General features: G+C 33.8%; 2 protein-coding genes across 2 annotated transcripts in view; both read right to left on the reverse strand.

Moving 5' to 3' along the window:
* Nucleotides 1–5,625, reverse strand: part of LOC143256606 (proline-rich protein 5-like) — a 38,379-nt gene extending 32,754 nt beyond the window's left edge. The window contains exon 1 of the mRNA XM_076514026.1: nt 5,232–5,625. Coding sequence (XP_076370141.1) covers nt 5,232–5,467 — 236 coding nt within the window. The 5' untranslated portion in view covers nt 5,468–5,625. The remainder of the gene's footprint in view (nt 1–5,231) is intronic.
* A 6,226-nt stretch (nt 5,626–11,851) lies between these two features.
* LOC143256609 (uncharacterized) lies at nt 11,852–17,560 on the reverse strand. Its single transcript, XM_076514029.1, has 2 exons — nt 16,900–17,560; nt 11,852–14,582 (listed from the first exon to the last, which is right to left on the reverse strand). The coding sequence occupies exon 2, from the start codon at nt 14,527–14,529 to the stop codon at nt 14,092–14,094; it is 438 nt and encodes a 145-aa protein (XP_076370144.1). The 5' UTR covers nt 14,530–14,582; nt 16,900–17,560; the 3' UTR covers nt 11,852–14,091.
* Between the last annotated feature and the right edge of the window lie 6,924 nt (nt 17,561–24,484).

A 24,484-nucleotide genomic window follows, 5' to 3' on the forward strand; every position in this document is an offset into this window, starting at 1 on the left:
CACTATAACAATCTGTACATCAGGACGGCTGGTATGGGTATTAACACTATAACAACTGTACATCAGAACGGCTGGTATGGGTATTAACACTATAACAATCTGTACATCAGAACGGCTGGTATGGGTATTAACACTATAACAATCTGTACATCAGAACGACTGGTATGGATATTAACACTATAACAATCTGTACATCAGAACGGCTGGTATGGGTATTAACACTATAACAATCTGTACATCAGAACGGCTGGTATGGGTATTAACACTATAACAATCTGTACACCAGAACGGCTGGTATGGATATTAACACTATAACAATCTGTACATCAGAACGGCTGGTATGGGTATTAACACTATAATAATCTGTACATCAGGACGGCTGGTATGGATATTAACACTATAACAATCTGTACATCAGAACGGCTGGTATGGGTATTAACACTATAACAATCTGTACATCAGAACGGCTGGTATGGGTATTAACACTATAACAATCTGTACATCAGAACGGCTGGTATGGGTATTAACACTATAACAATCTGTACTTCAGAACGACTGGTATGGATATTAACACTATAACAATCTGTACATCAGAACGGCTGGTATGGATATTAACACTATAACAATCTGTACATCAGAACCGCTGGTATGGGTATTAACACTATAACAATCTGTACTTCAGAACGACTGGTATGGATATTAACACTATAACAATCTGTACATCAGAACGGCTGGTATGGATATTAACACTATAACAATCTGTACATCAGAACGGCTGGTATGGGTATTAACACTATAACAATCTGTACATCAGAACGGCTGGTATGGGTATTAACACTATAACAATCTGTACATCAGAACGGCTGGTATGGGTATTAACACTATAACAATCTGTACTTCAGAACGACTGGTATGGGTATTAACACTATAACAATCTGTACATCAGGACGGCTGGTATGGGTATTAACACTATAACAACTGTACATCAGAACGGCTGGTATGGGTATTAACACTATAACAATCTGTACATCAGAACGGCTGGTATGGGTATTAACACTATAACAATCTGTACATCAGAACGACTGGTATGGATATTAACACTATAACAATCTGTACATCAGAACGACTGGTATGGGTATTAACACTATAACAATCTGTACATCAGAACGGCTGGTATGGGTATTAACACTATAACAATCTGTACATCAGAACGGCTGGTATGGGTATTAACACTATAACAATCTGTACTTCAGAACGACTGGTATGGATATTAACACTATAACAATCTGTACATCAGAACGGCTGGTATGGATATTAACACTATAACAATCTGTACATCAGAACGGCTGGTATGGGTATTAACACTATAACAATCTGTACATCAGAACGGCTGGTATGGATATTAACACTATAACAATCTGTACATCAGAACGACTGGTATGGGTATTAACACTTTTACTGATAAGGAGAGAACAAAGTTTCGACCTTCTTAGGTCATCTTCAGGTTAAAAAAACAAGAGTGTTTGAATGTGATCGTTGACGGACACATGTCTTTGGGACAAGAGTATAAACGGGTACCGGATTGTAGGGGGCGTGGCAGGTGAATGTTAGGTTATTAATTACTATAGGTATAAAGGTGTTCCTTTATATTGGTTTAATTTTGATTTTAGTTGCTGTATAAGTAGGGTTTCTCTGATTTTGCGTTTGTTTATATTCGTTTCCATGCTTAACCATAGAAAACACTCAGGGACGGCTAGCACAGATAGCCCTCTAATAGTTTTGTGCGAAATTAAAAAAAAGGTTCGACTGTTCGTAACTGTTAAAAAACAAATTATTTAAACCATTTTTTCAACAAAACAGTTGCACATTGTAGAAAGAAAGAAACTGACACACGAAATAGACATAAGAAATGGAAAATTAATTTATCCCAATACAAAAGATAAAACATGTATACATTTATGTGCGAGCTTGTGAAATTCAACTTCCATATTAATACTGTGGACATTAGTAATTAGTAACAATAGTAATTAATAACCTAACATTCACCTGCAACGGTACCCTACAATCCGGTATCCGTTTATACTCTCGTTCCTAAGACATGTGTCCGTCAACGGTCACATTCAGACACTCTCTTTCTTAACCTGAAGATGACCTAGGAAGGTCGAAACGTTGTTCTCTCCTTATCAGTAAAAGTGTTAATACCCATACCAGTCGTTCTGAGATATACAACCATTAAATTTGTTCGATCATGTCCGCTCTGTACCTCTTGCAGGAAAGAATTGACAACTGTTCTGTACCTTTTTCAGGGAAGAATCGCCTACTGCTCTAAATCAGTTTTCTAAGGGGAAAGTTGCTAAGTGTTCCATATTTATCTCAGGGGAAAATCACTGACTGTGCTGTACCTGTTTCAGGGGTGAAAAAGACTAAATATTTTATATTTTTTTCAGGGAAGAATCACTTACTGCTCTATATTCTTTCCGGGGGAGGATCACTAACTGTTGTATACTCTTTTCAGGGGGAAAAACACTGAGTGTTCTAAATTTTTTCAGGAGAGAATCAATAACTGTTCTATATTTTATTCAGGGGAGAGCCACTAACTTTATAAGGAGACTATTGTAATGGTTTCACTATTATATATTTATTCTAATATGGATGTTTGTGTAAATTAAACTTATATTTAGAAATGTACGTAACTTATGTTGTTAAATATATACTGCGAAATTCTCGACTGTTTTTTGTAAAGTTGTGTAAGTATAAGATATGTGTAAGAAAAATTTCAGAATTAACTTAACTGGAATTTCTAGAGAATACATCTCAAGCTTATAAATGATAACCAACACAACACAAAGAGACAGTTTAATATTGTTGGTCTGCAACATTCAGTGTTATAAACCTCGAAAGTTATTACTGTGATAAGCACATACTGATAGGAAAACTACAGATATTTGACCAGGGACATTTGTAGGTTTCTAAAATTACAAACCGTTTAACTTTTATGAATACACTTCGAACACTGGTATTCCTACAAAGACATGTACAACTTAGCGAAAAAAACTCATGTGAGAAGAAGCTGGCAAGCTTCCCGTCAAATGAAGTGTACCTGTGTATGAACACAGAATTTATTCGTTCATCGTGAACCGGCGATAAAATATTCAGTTCCAGATCAGGTAAACGACTCAGCACTGTTCATAAGTTTGTAAAACGTTTGCACATAAATTATTGTTTGAAATAATTATTTCTAATAACCATTATTGTATATTGTATTGTTGTTGGTATATTAAAATATATTTGTGTCAAGAAAGAAAATTGTGTGTATCGATCGTGTTAACAATTATCATAAATTTGATACATCTCGACATACAATTAACTTCTAAATAGAAGTTAAAATTTATGTCGATTTCAGGCAATTTGGAATCGCAATACGTAACATAATAAATCGGAGACACCTCCGAGATAAATTATAATACGTAACGCTATTAAATCAGCATACTTTATTTCTTATACGTTGAAGCGTCTGCAGTCTGCAAAAATGTTTTATTTAAAATTCGAGAGGTTGTGACTTTTTTTTGCATCTCCAATCTCTACTGATTATTCAAAAATGATAAAGACTTTGCCCATTATATCAGATCCTTAGAACTATACGTATAAAAGATGTTAACTGATACTTTGTTTATTTTTCGGGCCCGGCATGGCCAGGTGGGTTAAGACATTCGACTCGTAATCTGAGGGTCGTGGATTCGAATTCTCGTCGCACTAAACATGATCGCCCTTCCAGCCGTGTGGACGTCAGTCAATCCTACTATTCGTTTGTAAAAGAGTAGCCCAAGAGTCGGCGGTGGGTGGTGATGACTAGCTCCTTCCCCTCTAGTCTTACACTGCTAAATTAGGGACGGCTAGCGCAGATAGCCCTCGTGTAGCTTTGCGCGAAATTCAAAACAAACAAACAATCTTTGCTTATTCTTTAATCTCTCAGTATTTCTACTTTCCATTAAAGAAGTAAGACCTACATATTAAAATGTTTATTGTCGAGATTTGCTACGTTATCGTGGGAGGTTATTAATAAAAATAAATTAAATAAATACAGCTCATCTCACTTGCTTTATTAGCGATCAACGAAAATTAGATGCGTCCGAAACATAAACACACTTCTGTTTGTTTGAATTCCGGAAACAAACTTCCTTACTTTCCTTTAAGTTTTGCCATTACGACTTTTTGGTGAGAACTTGCCACACGTTCTAAAGCAAAATAGTGATAGTTATTTGAACACGACTACGGATTTTTTTCAGTGTGTCTTTTAAAAAAGTAAACCTCAAATATTCCTTTTTTTTTAGTTTCGCGCAAAGTTACACGAGGGCTATCTGCGCTAGCCGTCCTTAATTTAGCAGTGTAAGTCTAGAGGGAAGGCAGCTAGTCATCACTACCCGCCGCCAACTCTTGGGCTACTCTTTTACCAACGAATAGTGGGATTGATTGTCACATTATAACATCCACACCACTGGAAGGGCGAGCATGTTTTGTGCGACGGGGATTCGAACCCGCGATCCTCAGATTAGAAGTATAACGCCTTAACCCACCTAATCATGCCGGGCCAACACATTTCTAAAAAAGCAGCCTTCCCATAGATGCTTTGACGAAACCAGTTGTTAATAATTTGAATATAATTATTAATTAAGTTGATAAGTTAAATGCTTAATTATTGTTTTGGTTTTCATAACTAACGTTCTGGGACTTAGGGGAGTATATCTTATATAATAAGTGCGTTAACAATATAATAAACCTATTTTCAGACTCAGGGGAGTGTATCTTGTAATAAGTTTATTAATAATACAATAAATCTATTTTCAGACTCAAGAGAGCGTATCTTGTAATAAGTTTATTAATAATAAATTAAACCTGTTTTCAGACTCAGGGGAGTATATCTTGTAATAACTTTATTAATAATACAATAAATCCATTTTCAGACACAGGGAAGTGTATCTTGTAATAACCTTTTTAATAATACAATAAATATATTTTCAGATTCAGGGGAGCGTATCTTGTAATAACCTTTTTAATAATACAATAAATATATTTTCAGATTCAGGGGAGCGTATCTTGTAATGCGTATATTAACAATACAAAATATTAATCCACTTAAATCCACTTTAAATCCACTTAATTTTATCCCAAACTTTAGTTGCTCGAGTTCTTCTGGAGCTCGAGACACGTTCAAGACGAAACAACGTTCTCACCTTTCCCAGTCTTCCTTTCTTCCTGAGAGAGCTCGTTGCCACTGGGGCCGTTGACCGTTGTAAAACTGCTCAGAAGACGTTATCTCTCCGTTCTCAGGGAGGTCCGATAAGGCGACGCCGTTTTGTCGAATAGAATGGGGAAGAGCTACGGATCCCAGCGCTTGGACGGAGTTAAGACTGATAGCGCTCATGGTCTTCTGAAAAGGGTTAGAATTTATCCGACTTGGCGCATGCATGATTATTATTTGTTGTATCAAATTCACTACAAGTTTGAGTGCCTGTATATCAGACTAGGTTACTCGAGTGGCTCTCGTGTGCCGACACAAAACGTTATTGAATCACGCGCACAAGGGTGTTGAGTACAGCGTCACTGAGCAACAGAACATACGCGAATAAACTAGACAGGCGAAGGACGGGTCGTGTTATCAGCCTTGTACTAAATACGCACAGCTCACGTGAAATACGCGACTCCTGCCGAACTCTAAACAATACTTGTGTAAACAGACATTTCAACAATTAAACAGGAGAGACAGGGTATTCAACAGTGGTTTTTCGCTTCCTCGCTCACGCCGCTGTTAGGGCTTTTGTAGAGGAAAGCTGACCTAAACGCGAAAGAATATACTTAGGATCCCATCGAATAAAATATTACTTATTAAAAAAAAGTGTGTGTGTGTATATATATATGTATAATATATATATATTACATGAGCTTTGTGGAACCACTCGTTCTTACTTATGTGTTCTCGACCACAGCTTCTGCCATGGAGAAAATATATCTAGCATTTATTTGTATTACACTATTTCTAGGCCCAAGATGGCCAGATGGTTTAGACGCTCGACTCCTAATCTGCTGATCGCGAATTTAAATCCCTATCACACCAAACATACTCGCCTTTTCAGCTGTGAGGGGCGCTATAATGCAACGGTCAATACCACTATTCGTTGGTAAAAGAGTAGCCCAAGAATTGGCGGTGGATGGTGATGACTAGCTGCCTTCCCTCTAGTCTTACATTGTAAAATTAGGGACGGCTAGCACAGCAGCCTTCGTGTAGCTTTGCGCGAAATTCGAAAAAAACAATCTTATTTCTCGATTCCAACTCTAAGTGTCGTGTTTCGAGAGCATAGTTAAATTCAAGTCTTCGAAACTTTCCAAATTCGTGGTGTTTGGTAAAAAAAAATAATTATTTTTTATGTTGTAGTCTGTAGAGAATACAGGTGTCAGGATCAGCATTAGAACTTATATACTAAAGAAACAGACACATACACACATGGTACTATACTTATAGTACACCATATGTACATAAATAGTGCCTATCGTTAGAAGATTGCTCTAAAGATAGAACACTGGACTGCGGTAAGGCGATTCGAACAATTTTCTGTCAGCTATCAGAAATGCTGTGCTGGCGATACTAAGTTTCAGATATGTTTTTTAAGTTTATCAACATACACTCTGAAAGGTACATCTGCGAGTTGTGTTTTTTATTTTCCTTAGATAATGAAACATTGTTTCGGGAAAATGACGTTCAGAAATCTTCTGTAAAGTTTGTCTGGTCATAAAAAATAGCGTACGTGTTTGTCTTGTTCAGGCATTGTCTTGATGACTGATGTATAGGGACAAAAATCATATCGTCTACAGAGATGCAGATACGAACACTAAATACAAGGTAAATTGTGTAATGTACAGTGCGCAGCTGATATAACAATATGTGACACGGTGTACATGTGTTTCAAGTTATAAAAAACAACTTCCTGTTGCTATCATGTTATTGTATTTATAGATTCTGTACTTGTGGTACGCTAATATTATCGAATATGAGAATGTTGTTGACAGCGAGGTGCTAAGAAATATTGGCAATTGTCAATATACAACAGATTAGTCAACGTAAGCTACTTTCTAACTAAGTGTAAACTTACTACAGTTTTTTCGCCACTGAGTGGTGATCTCATGCCATGGAAGCTACTTGTTACAGCCATGTTACCCATTCATCTTTTAATTTTAATATGTTGGACAGATAGCATTTGATTTGTGAACTGTTTAGTGATTTCTTACGCAGTGATGTTTATGTAGAAATGTGTGTGCGCTAACAATATATATCAGTAAAAATGGAAAAAAATATATATATTTAAAAGGAAGAAGTAAAAGTGTAGGAATGAACGCACTAAAAAGTGAGGAAACAAGGTAAGAATACAACCCCACAAGAGGGCGTGCCAAACGTTCTGTCTATGCCTATTTTATTTATTACTTTTATCCTGTATACCAATAAGACAGGAGAACTAAACTCATCAGACCAAGTTACGCTTATCATACAATGACGAGAGATTTTTATGTATCATGTTTTTGGAAGCAATACAAGTGCTATAAAGTCTGTTTATATGACACCAGAAGAACCAGATATTGGTGTGAACCCATATCTCTTACAGCTGTTTTTTTATAACTTGTCCCTCTTTATAAAATAACATGAGAAAGCAGCAGGATTTCTTTACATTTATAGGTGGATTAAACTACAAAGATAAAAAATCCCACGAGATTTCTGTATATCGACGTCATAGAATTGTTACTTTTACAAAAAAAAATAGAAGATTCTTAGATGCAGTTTTGCATGTATCCATAACCTGTATAATATCATGAACTCAGAAGAAAGAAGTAGACATGGACTGAGGTTGTACTGTAGATGGTTTATTACATCACGCCCATTCCTACCTTGTTTCCTCACTTTTCGGTGCATCCATTTCATTTGTTAAATATTTTTAATTTATTCATGCACTTTTATTACAGGATGACATGATATTATAAATAATTATTTCATTTATTTTGAAACTCTGCATGTATATCATCAGTGTGGATGTGTAACGTAATATTATGTGCAGATAATGGTGTATAAGTGTGTGTGTGTGTCCTCATTATGGTGTTGGTAAACATTGTACGTGTGCATGTATGATGCACATATGAAGGTACAAACTATAGTGTGTAATGTCATTTGGGCGGTGTAGTCAGAGTTATGTGCCTATCCTAGGGTGAGGTAAATTATTTAATTAATTTAATTAGCTACTTCATGCTAGCACTAACATGTGTATCCTGTAATATTATTCTGATTGCTGCACTTATAACTATGGTAAGTCTGTTTGTTATACAACTAAACGTGTTAAACAGCGTTGGTCAGATAGTCGGCGAGATTTAGAAATTTGTGGTTTTGTGATTTTTTTTCTATCTGCAGTGCTGACAGTCTTGAGTGGTTCTATGACTTGTAATTTTATATGCGGTCTATTTATAACTTAAGAGCTTCTCTCAGATACTTTGAAGATTTATTATTTGTTTGTTAAAGATATACATAAGTAAATAGTTTGTATTACATATATTTAGTACCTGTTCCACTCCTACTATAAGTAATACCGTACCTATGATACGTATATGGGTATGCATGTGTTTAGTGGTTGTGCAAGTCATGTAAAGATACTTACTACTACTCTATCACCATGTAGTAATAATGCAAGTCGTGTAATCTCTACTTGCTACAGTTGTGTACCATATAGTGGTGATATAAGTATATAAACTCTACTTGCTACAGTTGTGTACCATATAGTGGTGATATAAGTATATAAACTCTACTTGCTACAGTTGTGTACCATATAGTGGTGATACAAGTGTATAAACCCAACCTGCTACAGTTGTGTACCATATAGTGGTGATATAAGTATATAAACCCCACTTGCTACAGTTGTGTACCCTACAGTGGTGATATAAGTGTATAAACCCAACCTGCTACAGTTGTGTACCATATAGTGGTGATATAAGTATATAAACCCAACTTGCTACAGTTGTGTCACCGTATGACGATAATGCTATTGTATAATAGTGACGCATATTATGCGATTTCTGTGAGCCACGTCCCAATATGTAAGATGGTAAAATGTATTTAACGTAAACTGTGTTAGGTAGTGCCATCGGTTTCCAATTAAAGCGCTTACAATCAAATGAATTTTTTTCTAGTAAATGAATTAATTTTATAAATGGTATATTACATAAACAGAAAAAATGGAAAGTGATATATTATGTGATTTTCATAAAGGTTTGGAAAGTGATATATTATGTTATTTTCATAAATGTTTGCTTAGTTTACTTTGAAAAGTGTTTCACGTAGATAGGTCATAAAATCACAGAAAAGGCACTTCTAATAAAGAGAGTTGCAGTTTTTGTGTTAAAACGGTTTAATGTAGTTTGAAGCAGAGCATCTTCGATACAATTTTAATAAATGAGCACAAAAGGAATACTAAAGTTTGGAAAGCAAAAATAAGTACTTTTTAAGGTAAAAATTAACAGTACAATTAATTTAAAACTCACAAAGAATCTGAAGAAAAATTTTGTTTGAGTCATATAATAAAAGCTATTTTAGTTAACAACAAAGCTATTTAAGCTTAGTCTCATGCATAGATCTAGAAAAAAAAAATTATCGAAGAGTTTCTTTGGTTAAAAATAGAAGTTTTAGTCTCTTGATAGTAACGTCATCTAGTGATTGTTATCGTAATTATATAACCTAATTTTTAGTGATGTCGAGAAACCCACTTGTTGAGAAATTTATATGCAAAAACGGCTCGTTTGGGTTGAGAAAATATTTTACATAGAAGAGCGAACAATTTCGACCTTCTATGTAAAATATTTTCTCAACCCAAACGAGCCGTTTTTGCATATAACCTAATTTTTGTTTTTTGTAATCGTGCTTGAGAGGCAATTTACTTGTTCTAATGACTTTTTAACTTGATCTTAGTTTCACTGACATTCTTTTTCCCTTGAACTAAAAAGCATGATTGCTAAATAACTTCTCTTTTCACCAACTGCAGTGAAACACCTAATATGATCTATGAAATTATTAGCATTGTGGAATTATAAAAACATATATGCATTTCTCATTAAGTGTGCATATTTTGTTTTCCCTTCGAAACAAAAACTTTTTTTCTACTTACTTTGCAGATTTTAAAACGAAAGTTGATAAAACTCGCTTTTACTTTAACACTACTGTATAGCAAATTAAAATTCAATTCATTCATGAGACGAATTCGTGTCGTATTTATAGAATAATTACTGATAAATATCAGTTAGGCCAACAACTTCTAATACATATAGAAAAGCCAGTAAGGTTTTGTAACAGAGGATTACATGAAAAAGTTGTTAAGGTTTTCAACGAGACCCAAAACTCATTTGAAAAGTTATTATTTTTGTTATTCTATGCACTGAAAGTATAAAAAGAAATGTATAGACAACAAATGGGAAATATAAAAGTTGATTAACTAACTTTGTTTTTATTTAAAACAGAAAATAGTTTAATTCGGAAACGATTTAAGTTTAAAATTGAATCAAAACTTTTGCTTTCATGATAAATTTTGTGCACTTGGCTCCAGTCCAGGTGATCCCAAACTATGTCTTTATTTAAGGGTTATTGTATCAAAACTCACTACACTTACAAGGTTTAGGCTCTGGATACAACTGTTTTAAAGTGAACTTATCACAGACTATATTGTAATAACAGAGTAGAAAGATTAATTGTCTTTGCTAAATTATATTCTAAAGTAACTTAACCAGCTTGTAAGGGCGAAAAAGAGACAATTATTTAAAGCTCCGGATACAACTGTGATAACCCACAGCGTAACTAACATATACATACGTTTGATTTGCTTAAATATATTTTTCTGATGCAAATGGATCAGGTACTACTTTTTTATTGTTAAAATATGTCGCCAAGAAATTACAAACACCTACTGTACAGCATGGTACATACTTAAAAACTGACAGAAATAAATATAAAATACGAGGAATGAGTGAAAGGTGTCCTACGATTGAATATGTTTGTAATTATTATTTCAGCGATGAATTACTATATAAAATATCAAACTCTTCTCTCTAACTAACAGCATCTCTTTTTCTTTGATAATGCACAGTGTTTATGATTATTAAAAGTTTCGTGGTCAAAATGAAATTGGTGAGATGTTTTTAACAAAACAATCATTCTTTTCTGAAACGGACATTCAATTCCAAATTATTTTGCTAGTTTTATTTATTCAAAACACGTTGTAGGAAAAAAAAACTCTTTCGGATGAATGACCTCGATAAAAGTGAACGTTCATGTTACTTATTGTTACCTAAAAAAAGACATTTGTTTTTCTAGGATTACGTTTAAAATTATTAATATTTAAAGAATAAATTTGAATCTTCTTTTACCGCAATATGTTTTTTTCTGAAGATTGTTCTGTGAAGTTCAAAGAATAAATAGAAAGTAAAACGTATCAACACTCGTTCATTTTATCATTCAAATTCTTATGAAAATACGAGTACCAAAATATTATAACTTGTGAACAAATGCTATACAGTAGATAAGGTATATTATTGAGTTTGTTTACTTGGTGATTCAAACTATTTTGTATAACTCCTCTAGCTAATTTGGAATGTGTCTAGGAATTTGTGTTTTTACTTCAATACGGTTTTGGGAACACATCTAATGTCTATTTTTTACTGAGGGTCTACTTTTACCATTTACAGTCTTCTTAGTGGTAATTTAATGAATTTATGTCAGAAATTTACCTCGTTTGGACGTCTACGTAGTTCACAATGTATTGAAAATCATAATAAATGTATTAAAATAAATAATTTTATTACGAAACGTTTGTAAGAATATGTTTATAAATGAATCAAAATAACACTTGATAAAGATTACAAATTATTACATATTACAAGAACGATATAGCTTAAACACGTGATCATTTTTCCATTTTCCATTTCTAAATATTAAGCCAAACCTTTCGTAAAGCATTAACGTGATTTTACGATTATTGCAAATATATACACACAAATAAGTGATCAAAATCAAGTGTTGATTAATATTATCATATATTTTTCAGTTATCATATATAACAACAAGAGTAGAAGCTTAGGGTTTTATTACACGCTAAATAGTCACTCAGTTATCTAAGGTACTTTAATGAGCCAAGAACAAACGCAAGTAATATTTATTTAACTAAGGTACTTTCTTTCGAAACGTTTTATTAAACAAAGGACAAACACATTGAATAGTCACTTACTAAATCAAAATACGCTATGTATATTACTCCTATTAATGAAAAAATAAACACGAGTTAAAATACACTTCTATTGAATTAAGCTATTTTATTTTTTAAAAGTTGATTTAAGTAATGAATAAAGACACTGAATATTTATTTACTGAATTAAAATAATTTATTTTGAAAAGTCCTAGGAAGGAAAAGACGAACACGAGTTATAGTAATTTGCTAATTTTTTTTTATATAAAAGTTCTATTGAGCAAAGGTTAAACAGATTAATTAGTTCTCTATTGAACTAAGATACTTTATTTAAAATATTCCTACAAAGTGATGAACAAAGATATGGAATACCTACCCACTAATACAACGTACTTTATTCAAAAAAAATATTTTTATTAAAGGTCAAATAATTTACTTCTATTCATATAATGAATACTGTTGTGGACTGTGACTTTTGACGATATGCACTAATCTGTATTTTGATTTGATTAACAAAGAGTGTGATAGGGAATAACAACAGTGAAACATAAACTGTAGTTTGTAGTCGAACAAGTCAAGACTTAACGTATTTTAAATACTAACTTCCTATACATATATGTATTACAAACGGCGGTATCTGTCTCCCATTTGAAAAGCTGTGCACGCAGACCAAACTCAACATTCACTTTTGAAATGACGGAAGAACAGACATGAATAATGTTTATATGAAATTTTATTTCGAAACTAGGATATTTTACACTAAATTGTTAGGAGTTAATCACACTATTATTCACAGCTCAAAACGTGACGTAACTTAAAGAATACAAATGTAGATTTACTGTATATTATTATTAAACGACTCTTAGCATAACTGAAATACCCAAGAATTACTTGTAACGGTGGACAGTATAAGTAGCTGAGGGGTTTGGCTCCAAGTGAAACCAAGAATACAACAAAATTAACCTTTTTGAAGTTTATGAAATAATTTAATTTTATATAGATTAACTTAAACTTTTGCCATCACTGGGGACGGGTACTTTTGTTTGTTCAATATTGTAAAACGTTTTCATTTTGCGATTTAAACTAAATATTTGTAATTCAAAAACAGAACCTTTTCTTCTGAACTGCTTTTTTTGCTGTTCTACCTCTCCTTCAGAAACAATATTTTTATTTCACCAAAGCTACAGTAATTTATTATTAACAAAAAAAAAACAGTTTATAATTCATTATTCCAGCCATATCGTGGAGGAAAGTCAAGCATATTTTATAGGTGTTGCTGGTTAAAAGTTTGCATAATATTATTTTCTATAATAGCTACTAGATGGCAGAACCAGTCAAGCTTATTCACAGGGTCTGTGAGCGTATATGTATACAATTTACATGTTATTAATCCAACTACAGTTTAAAATTTTCGTAAACTAGAGACGCAAGAACAATAAACTATTTTCTGGTTAATGTACTTAGAATTTATCTATGGATTTTGTAGAGGAAGCCTTTGAAATGTTCAACACATTTCGCAAATAATGTTCTAGTTTCTACGATGTTTCAAGTAGTAATATAGAGAACCACCCTAATCTTATCTCACTTATGGAGATAAAAAGAAACACGTTTGGTTTGGAACCAAATTCACTCGGTGCTTATATATGCTTACTTCTTTTTCCAAGTTATACGTAGCAGAAAATTCGTTTTCTGTCTCCATATAAGTCGTACATCGCGTGATGTTAAATATTAAGTGTGTTTAATTAAAGGAAAAATATTTTTTCTCTTTACAAGGTTGTTAACTTATATTAACTTATGATGAATTTTTAACCTCTATCACATGGATTCAAGAATCTCAAACATTTGTAGTCTTGAGTTGAGCATGTTGCTGTTGTTTAGGTTGGCTTTGCGCTGACAACGTGAAACTTTTCGAAGACTCCTGGAGAGAACTCGACTTATCCTGCTGTGGATTAACATCTGTAGAACAACCTATCAGGCTCTTATGAAGTTCATTCTGTGACCTACTGGACACTAGCAATAAAACCTTGTCATGTTTGTCAGAGTCATCCAAACTTTCTTCGTCAACCTCTTTGATTTCGTCGAACGGTAAATGTATGGTTCGACGACGTTTTTCTCGTCGTGCCTGAAGATTTAACCTCTGACTGCTTCTGGACGAGTGAGAAAAATCCCTCCTTGTTGACCTATGTAACCCGGAAAGTGGTTCAGGATACGTGGTTTCTAGTATATGATACACTCCTGAATGAGGCAGATATTCTGTTGTCTTATTGGCCATCGCGAGAAGAGCTGTAACAGAATTTCCCTGTAGATGGCTCTGATGACTGATTACTATCATTTTTAAAAAGAAGAAATGTTAATGATAAGAAAATAATTTATTAATCAAATACATGACATTATCAACAATGAAACGAGTCTCATATGTTAAAATGTAGATGAAGTTAAACGTTTAAACATTTGTACTTACAAGATTTTATATTTCAAAACCACATTCTAGACTTGAAAAGTTTTAAATATTATAAAATTAAACGAATTAGAAACAAATTCTTGAAAAATATTACACTGGTATACCATAACTGTTGTATGAAACATGGTATAATTAATTTATTCAAAATTAAACAAAAACATACTTTGAACAGTACGTAATTATTAAGCGGTATTATTTAACTGTTATATGGAACAGGATATAATTAAAGTTCTTCATAATTAAACAAAGCATACTTTGAACAATACGTAATTATTAGGCGGTATTATTTCAGTCTGCATTGAACGTAAAGCGAGTGCAGGATGCTTAAATATTTTCTAAACAATATGTAGGATACTTTGAATAGTAAAAAAATATAATTTGTAATGCTCTAATTTCTATATAGAGGGCTGATCATACGTTATATTAAAATGATTTTTATTATGCAAAGCAGCACGTTACATAACAACCACATCCAATATAAAGTTACGATGAAACAGCATGAATCAGTACAGTATATTAACATTGTTTGGCATTTTCATAATTTGTGCGAGGGCATCGCTATTAGGAAGGCTTCTCTAACATAAAATATTTATGACACTCGGATCATAAAGATCAGATCGGAGATTTAGAATTTCCAAGAAATGAATATACCTTGCACTTAATGACACTGGGAAATATATAAATATGGGTTATCTTGGGGAGAAAGACCATCCATAAAGAGACCTGCAACAAGTCGTATCTCATTTGTAGTAATCAAAACAAAGTGCGGCGCCTATAACAGGCTAAAAGCCGCGAACACAAATGCCAGTGACAGAAGTCGCTCAGGTTATTCAAATAACAAAACGTAGCAAAATTAATAACGATTCCCGTCTGAAAGCTAGGTGGGAGTTTACTAAGATAAAACTACCAATTGTACCATTAACTAGCGCATACCAAAAGTAGCATGGGAAATGGATATTGATGTTATTCCATATGAGACATACCGCATGGCCTAAGGATGTATATGTGATTGAGTTGTTGAAACGGACACTAGCAAACCATCTTTCTCGTATTACGAGTATCTTGTGCAAAGCGCACAGGGAAGTGTGGTATTCCTTAGATGTGAAAACTTTGTGACGGAAGTGGAAATCACACTACAGGGCTATGTTCATCTGCTAGAGCATTAATAATGTAGTGGTGCTACAGATTTGTTTTAATAGAACATAAACAACCTTTTATAGAATCCAAATAAAATGTGTCTTTAACTCTACATAAGCAAAATCACAGTGTAGATAAACTCGAACTTTACATATGCAGAACGCTGCACATTTTAATTCATGAAGATTTGTTTTTTTTTTTTTTAATTTCGCGCAAAGCTAAATGAGGGCTCTCTCAGCTAGCCTTCCCTAATTTAGCAGTGCAAGGTTAGAGAGAAGGCAGCTAGTCATCACAACCCACCGCCAATTCTTGAACTACTCTTTTACCAACATCATAACGCCCCAACGGTTGAAAGGGCGAGAACGTTTGGTGGATCGGAGATTCAAACCCACAATCCTCAGATTACGAGTCGAGCGCCCTAACCACCTAGCCATGCCGAGCAAATTTATGAGGAAATATAATCTGTACATTTTATTCTATAAAGTAGAATGCAATATGTTTTAAACTGTACAAAATTAAAATGTAAAATATAAATCTTTATAGAAATATCACACGGTACAAATTAAACCTTACACAAACAAAATGTGTTACAGAATTGTGTTTTAACATTTATTGAAACAGGGTATCGAAATTATAATTCAAATACGGTATAGCATCATTTCTTTACAACATAATTTAATGTAAATTAAACTTAATTTCACGGAATTAAAATACATCTTTTCTTTAATCTCACGTAAATAGAAAGAAACAAAATTCATGCCACGCTTGTCTAAAGATAGCTTTAATATTATAGAATTATGAGAAGATATGGTTAACATTAAACAAATTTTAGAATGTATTTATAATTCTACGAAACTACAAAAGTGAAAAACCTAAATAAGATTACAATACATAGTGTTTTGATTTCAAGGAACATCCTATTCACAGTTTACGCAACTAAAATGTTATATTTTAAACTGTGAACAGTCACAAAGTGGGTACCTTTAGTTTGCAGTTTACAATCAGCTGATACTAAGTACCACATTTAAGATCCCTGGCACTTACCTTGAGCTTAAGAAGGAATCTTCGATAGTCAAACTTATAGATGCAGACATGAAATAACAATGTGTATGTATATCTCTGATTACGTTAAAACGTACAGAAACGACTGTAGCTTTAAGAAGCTAAACAAGCTAGGTATTGCAACTGAGAAAATCCCACTAAACTTATCCGGGCTCAGGTTTATTTGTTTATGTTGTTTTAGTGTTTGCGAAAATTTCGTGGGCAATGTGCCAAGGCTGCGTGAGCATTAGATATTTTTATGTGCATGGGTTATTCATAGAAATGTACAGGAAGGAAATTCCCTAAGGCACTGTAGAACTGATATTATACAAAATATCTTGCTTTACAAGACGTAGTGAAAATATCGGTATATTCTACAAATATTAGATTGCCATAATAAAATAAAAATAGAATAGCAAATACACCCATTTCTCTCTCTCTGGCAACTTTGCTCGACTTAGTTATTCAAAGTATTTGTGACAAATAAATTTTGCGCTAAGATACAAAACCACGAGACTTTAGTAAAGTTAGAAAACGAATAAGCATATTCTTAAATATCGAGGTCTGTTTCTTCATAGCAACGTATCTGTTGTCGTCATCATTTTAAGTAGCAACCACAGAAGAGGCGACAGACCATCAGCACCTTCCGCCATTTCTTTACCAACGAACAATGGGATTGGTTGTAATAATATAATCATCCCCCTGACGGCTTAAACGACAAGTATATTTAACACCGCATGTCGATCCCATGATTCACTGTGCAGCATCTTAACCATGAATAAAAAGAGGATATTATAGGAAACTAGATCGACTGAAACTGTCATCAGTAGAAATAGTATTCAATGTTCCACCGAGCACTTTCTTTATCACTGTGACGTCACCACTGTATAATTTTCACAAGGTCTTCAATATAAGGATTGCATAGGAAATATAAACCTACTGTTCTCTACTGGAAAATAAAAACGTTGAGACAAAAGGGAAGTAAAAGCTTACTAAGAGAATGGACAGAGTGCTCGTGCAGCATTAATGAGATACAGCTGTATTGTTGGTTAGATTGGATCAATTAGTTGCTACGAGTGTGTTACACAGTGATGATCAAAATACCCTTTATGAATAGCATAACGTAGTTTTTGACTCCTCTAGTTTAATTTATATTCTTAGTTAAAGCTTATACATAGGAGTTTTATATATACACAGTTGTATTATGCTCATGCTGTAGTGTGTAACTCCAACCAATCAATCTAAATCTAACAGTGATAAAGTAGAGATCTGATAAGCTCCAATTTAAACTGAGTAGCTTATCAACAGACGATAACGATATAGATTTACATAAAACTTCACACCAATGTTCTACTTTAGTATTTTCGTGCATGTATATATATATATATATATATATATATAATTAAACTGTTTAGCCTTCTTTAAATGTAACTCAAGTTAAATAAAACTACAATCTTGCGATAAGGTGTAAAATAACTTTTAAAATAAATTATTTTAACCCAACAAAAGAAACACAATGGTACGTTATTTATACGATATTCAGAAGAGAGGACAAAACATATCATCACATTATTTGAAACAGATATGTTATCCGATATTCAGAAAAGAAGGCAAAACATATCATCACATTATTTGATACAGATACGTTATCCGATATTCAGAGGAGAGGACAAAACATATCATCACATTATTTGATACAGATATGTTATCCGATATTCAGAGGAGAGGACAAAACATATCATCACATTATTTGATACAGATACGTTATCCGATATTCAGAAGAGAGGACAAAACATATCATCACATTATTTGATACAGATATGTTATCCGATATTCAGAAGAGAAGACAAAACATATCATCACATTATTTGATACAGATATGTTATCCGATATTCAGAAGAGAGGACAAAATATATCATCACATTATTTGATATAGAAATGTCACACGATATTCAGAAGAGAGGACAAAATATGTCATCACATTATTTGATATAGGAATGTTATCCGATATTCAGAAGAGAGGACAAAACATATCATCACATTATTTGATACAGATATGTTATCCGATATTCAGAAGAGAAGACAAAACATATCATCACATTATTTGATACAGATATGTTATCCGATATTCAGAAGAGAGGACAAAATATATCATCACATTATTTGATATAGAAATGTCACACGATATTCAGAAGAGAGGACAAAATATGTCATCACATTATTTGATATAGGAATGTTATACGATACTCAGAAGAGAGAACAAAATATATCATCACATTATTTGATACAAAAAGTTCTGCTTATAATTACTTTGTTTTTCGTAATTTTCAAGAAAATATCGTTTTTGTTCAGCACTGATAACTTATGAAACTAAATTTTGATTATTTTTTCTTTAAGTGACACCAACTTAATAATCAAATAAACCATATATATATATATATTTAGGCATTTCCATTTAAAACTCAGAGAACATGAAAGATATGGCATTTCAAATACATCTAATATATCAGATAAAACTCGGAGCTAATAAATTCATTATACAAATTGTTAAAAGGTCTGTATTGTAAAAAAACTGCTGTAAGTGTGTCAAAAACTAAATATTATTTTATCTTTATCAGATAGATCAGTTTTCATCCTCTATTACAATATTAAATTTGGTTTAAATTTCGCGCAGAGCTACATGAGGGCTATCTGCGCTAGCCGTACCTACATAAGCAGTGTAAGACTAAAGGGAAGGCAGCTAGTCATCACCATCCACCGCCAACTCTTGGGCTACTCTTTTACCAACGAATAGTGGGATTGATCGTCACATTGTAACTCCCACACAGCTGAAAGGGCGAGCATGTTTGGTGCGACGGTGATTCGAACCTACGACCCTCAGATTACGAGTCAAACGCCTTAACCCACCTGGCCATGCCGGGCCTAAAATATTAAGCACCTCAAAAAAGTGTTATCAAAATGACATACTTCTGTGTGCGGACAATAGTATTTACACGTGCTAAGACACAAATCAACATGTGTCAAATATAATAGTCATATGCCCGTAAACCAGGCTCACATGTAACTTTTACATGCTAGAAAAAATAATTGAAATATTCTTAGAACATCTTTTTCTTTCGAGAAATTTGTTTCAATTAAATTAATTAAATTTTCTTTAATACTGTTATAAGACATGGTAACACGTGAAATATTATTAGAAGTTGTTTTTTTATTTTTAATTAAAGTTTTCGATTTTTGCGGCACCTCACCTGCAGTTGGGCTAAACGCCAGGTCAGACAGGACTCAAGTCACTAACTTTGAAACACTGAACAGAGGGAAAGCAACCAGCGAACATCACCCGTCGCTCCAATAACGTTACTTGGTTGTATTTTAAAGGAATGAAAGGACTGTCACTTTTATATCTCGCCTGTGACTGAAAATACAAATATGTATAACATTATCTCATTTCGAACCTCGGATCCTCCGACTTGCACCCTGACAAGCTAACTTCTAGGCTATCAGTTTTATTTAACTGAATTAAGAAAAGTTTTGTTCCGTAAAAGCCCTTTGCAGTGGCTCAGCGGGAACCATAAGGGCTTATAACACTTAACTTTGGGGTTTGATACTCGTGGTGAGTACAATAGGCAGCTAATTGCGTAACTTTGCGCTAAAATGCAAAAATAAGAGCTTTGTAGTTCTTTAAAATCTCAGCGTTGTTATTTTCAAGTTAAAGTTTTTGCTTGATTGAAAAACTACAATATTATTTCGTTTCACTTCATTGTTATTGTTGTTTGATGACACAATAATTTATATATACTTTTATTTTTTATTTGACATTATTGTTTTCTGGAATTCGTACTAACCTCAAAACAGTAATCGTTTAACAACGAATTATTTCCAATACTTCTAGTACTAATGTTACAGATAGTCTTATAAATACAGCCACATTCCCATTTGGCTTGGCTACAAAAATGTCATCTTACAGAGGTAAGTTTTCGTTTTATTTTCAATGAATTTAAAACTGCTACTTGGCATCGACAAGTGCGGGTAGAAAATGGAAACAGAACTGTAAGTAAGACTGTTACTGATTAACATGGAAATACAGAGACTGGCCAAACATATAGTGTAAACTGAGACTTATTTTTTCTATACAAAACTTGTTTAATTTCTGGATATTCACGCAGAACTACTCAGTGGTTATCTGCAATAGCTATCCCTAATTTTGAACCGATACACTATGGGTAGGGCAACTAGTTAACAGCACCCGCCGCCAACTCTTGGGCTACTCCTACTTAACTGAATTCGACCGTCACCCATATAAAATACCTGTAACAAAAACGTGCTTAGCGTTAATTTAAAATTAATTTAATTATTTTTTTTTTTTTTCCATCAACGTGACGCTAACGATTTACCTATGTGTTTGTGGCCCTGCATGTTAACCATTGGTCCACGTTTAGCCAATATGCTCCTTTATTTCTCCTACGGGTTTGTTGAATATCTTATTTTCTAGAATACTGAAAACATTTGTAATTTATAGTAATATATAATAGCACAGTAACTTTGCACGAGAGACTTTCTAGATAATCAAATAAAAAAATTACAAACTTGGTTATTAGCTGAGGTTGGCCCGGCATGGCAAAGCGTGTTAAGGCGTGCGACTCGTAATCTGAGGGTCGTGGGTTCGCATCCCTGTCGCGCCAAACATGCTCGCCCTTTCAGCCGTTGGGGCGTTATAATGTTACCATCAATCCCACTATTCGTTGGTAAAAGAGAAGCCCAAGAGTTGGCGGTGGGTGGTGATGACTAGTTGCCTTTCCTCTAGTCTTACACTTCTAAATTAGGGACGGCTAGCACAGATAGACCTCGAGTAGCTTTGTGCGAAATTGAAAACAAACAATTAGCTTAGGTTTGTAACGTCTGTAGTCTTAGTTTCAATCAGCCTAGTTAAAATAACGATGAGAACATTAAAAACAAGTTAGTTCCTTGAACTTTGTTGTAATATGAATAGCTTCAGACTATCTTGGTACGAGTGTGTGTGTGTTTTTTTTTTATGGCAATGCCACAGTGGGCTATCTGCTGCGTCCACCGAGGGAACTCGAACCGCCTGATTTTACCGTTGTAAATTTGTAGACTTACCGCTGTACTAGCGGGTGACTTTATAGGTATGAAGTAGTATACAGTTTACATATTCGGGTTATACGAGGCAAACCTGCCATGATTAAAACTCCATTACTTAGCATTTCTTATTTTATTTATTGAGTGTAAACTTAATACAGCTTGAAACCCAGTGATGGTTTTGGTTTTGTTTTGTAATGTTAATTCAGTCTCAGGTTTTGTCTTTTAATCTTTCAAACTCTTAAAGTGATTCTAATGTATGTTATAAGCATAAATGGATAACTTTTAACGTCGTTTTAAAATGTTTATATGTTTGTTTTTTGAATTTCGCACAAAGCTACTCGAGGGCTATCTGTGCTAGCCGTCCTTAGTTTAGCAGTGTAAGACCAGAGGGAAGGCAGCTAGTCATCACCACCCACCGCCAACTCTTGGGCTACTCTTTTACCAACGAAAAGTGGGATTGACCGGCACATTATAACGTCCCCACGGCTCAAATGGCGAGCATGTTTGGCGCGACGGGGATGCGAACCGGCGACCTTCAGATTACGAGTCGCACGCCTTAACACACTTGGTCATGCTAGGCCCCGTTTTAAAGTGACAGAGATAAATATAAAGACAAGGGTTGCAATATAAATATTCCTCGAGTGAAATTATTTTAGGCTAAATTTGACAGTGTAAAAGTAAATTCCTAAATATATTTTTGGTGAAGAAATTTACTTCACTCCTCAAATTTTATTTTAACAAACACGTGCAGATCTTCAGGAAAAAGTGAAAAGTTGCACATATATTTATATATTTAATATAACTTAATGATTTAGAAATGTGTTGCACATTTTAAGCAAATCGTCAAGATGTATTTACAGTAACTTCCAATCAGAGCAAGCAAAGTACAAAGACCAAAACTAAACAACTTAGATTTGTTTGCTAAATTTTGGACAAAGTCTACTTCCAGGTTATATTAATAAATGATAGGCTATGCACCAAATATAACGAACAGTCTTTATTTATCTTCACAATAGCAGAAACATTTTAGTCATTTCTGTCTCCAAACTGCTACACACAGTGTTCATAAACACAAGTTTGGTTTGAATTTCACGCAAAGCTACACGTGGGCTATCTGCGTTAGCAGCCCAATTCTAGCAGTCTAAAATAAAGGCAGATATTCATCACCACCCACCGCAAACACTTTGGCTATTCTTTTACCAACGAACAATGAGATTGACCGTCACATAATAACGCTCTGACGGTTAAAAGGACGAGCATGTTTGGTGAGACGGGATTCGAGCCCTCGATCCTTAGTTTGAATCCTAATAATCTTGTCATGTCAAGCTCATCACAAATATCAAAGTCCGGTCTCTAACAGTATGCGTCCGTTGGTATACTGCTGTGCCATTGGAAGGCATTAACACGTTTTAGTTTCTTGGTACAGAATTGCCCAAGACGAAGGTAAGGAGTTTTTCATCTACATGTTTACGACTTGTTTAAAACGTAGTTACCATAATAAATAAATATAGCGAGAGCTGTGTTAAGCTTGCATAATAAAAAAAATAATATATATATATATATATACGACTGTACTTTGGTAATTTACAAATAGTTAGAAAACAATGCATAGAATTATATACTTTTTTATTTTGAAACATTGACAAAAATTGTCACATTTTTAAAGAAAGAAACGAGATTTTTTTCGCTGCTTTTATCCAGGCATGGTCAGCTGGTTAAGGCGCTAGACTCGTAATCTGAGGGTCACGGGTTCGAATACCCCTTCACACCTAACATGCTCGCCCTTTCATCCGTGGAGGCATTATAATGTGGCAGTCAGTCCCACTATTCTTTGATAAAAGAATAGTCCAAGAGTTGACGGTGGATGGTGATGACTAGCTGCCTTCCCTCTAGTCTTACACTGTAAAATTAGGGACTTGTAGCACAGATAGCTCTCGTGTTGGTTTTGCGCGAAATTAAAATACAAGCAAACAAACGATGTTTGTAATTATTATTGGAATTCAAAGAGTTGTTCTACAAACCAATGTAAGGTTTAACCAGTGTGACGTTACTCAGATGAAAAATACAGTTTTTCCCGAAAAGTTATGGGATACTGATGCATCACAAATACTTTTTTCCAGTCAGTATAAGAAAGATTGAAAGTGAATTCCTGCCACGAAATAAAGATACTATAATTGGCCTATTTCATACTCATTTCTGTTCGAGTTTTCAGTGTGTTATGTGGACAGAAGCTGTTATCAGAAAGTAGATTTTATCCATATTCACGTACTGAAGTCTTCCTACAATACGACCACCCTGTATATACCTTTTATGTACAGTGTTTATTAACAATTTGACTTCAAACATGCATGGTAATTTATTGAACTTTTCTAGACCACCCTGGTTTTAATTACGTTAATGTTTCTAAGCGTACGTAATATAAAACTGACTTTCTCAATGAGCTACTCAGGTGTTTATTGTGCCTATCAGTGTATTCTTCATTTCTTATGCA

This window comes from Tachypleus tridentatus, chromosome 7 (genome assembly GCF_004210375.1).
Source record: "Tachypleus tridentatus isolate NWPU-2018 chromosome 7, ASM421037v1, whole genome shotgun sequence".
NCBI classification, from domain to species: Eukaryota; Metazoa; Arthropoda; class Merostomata; order Xiphosura; family Limulidae; genus Tachypleus; species Tachypleus tridentatus.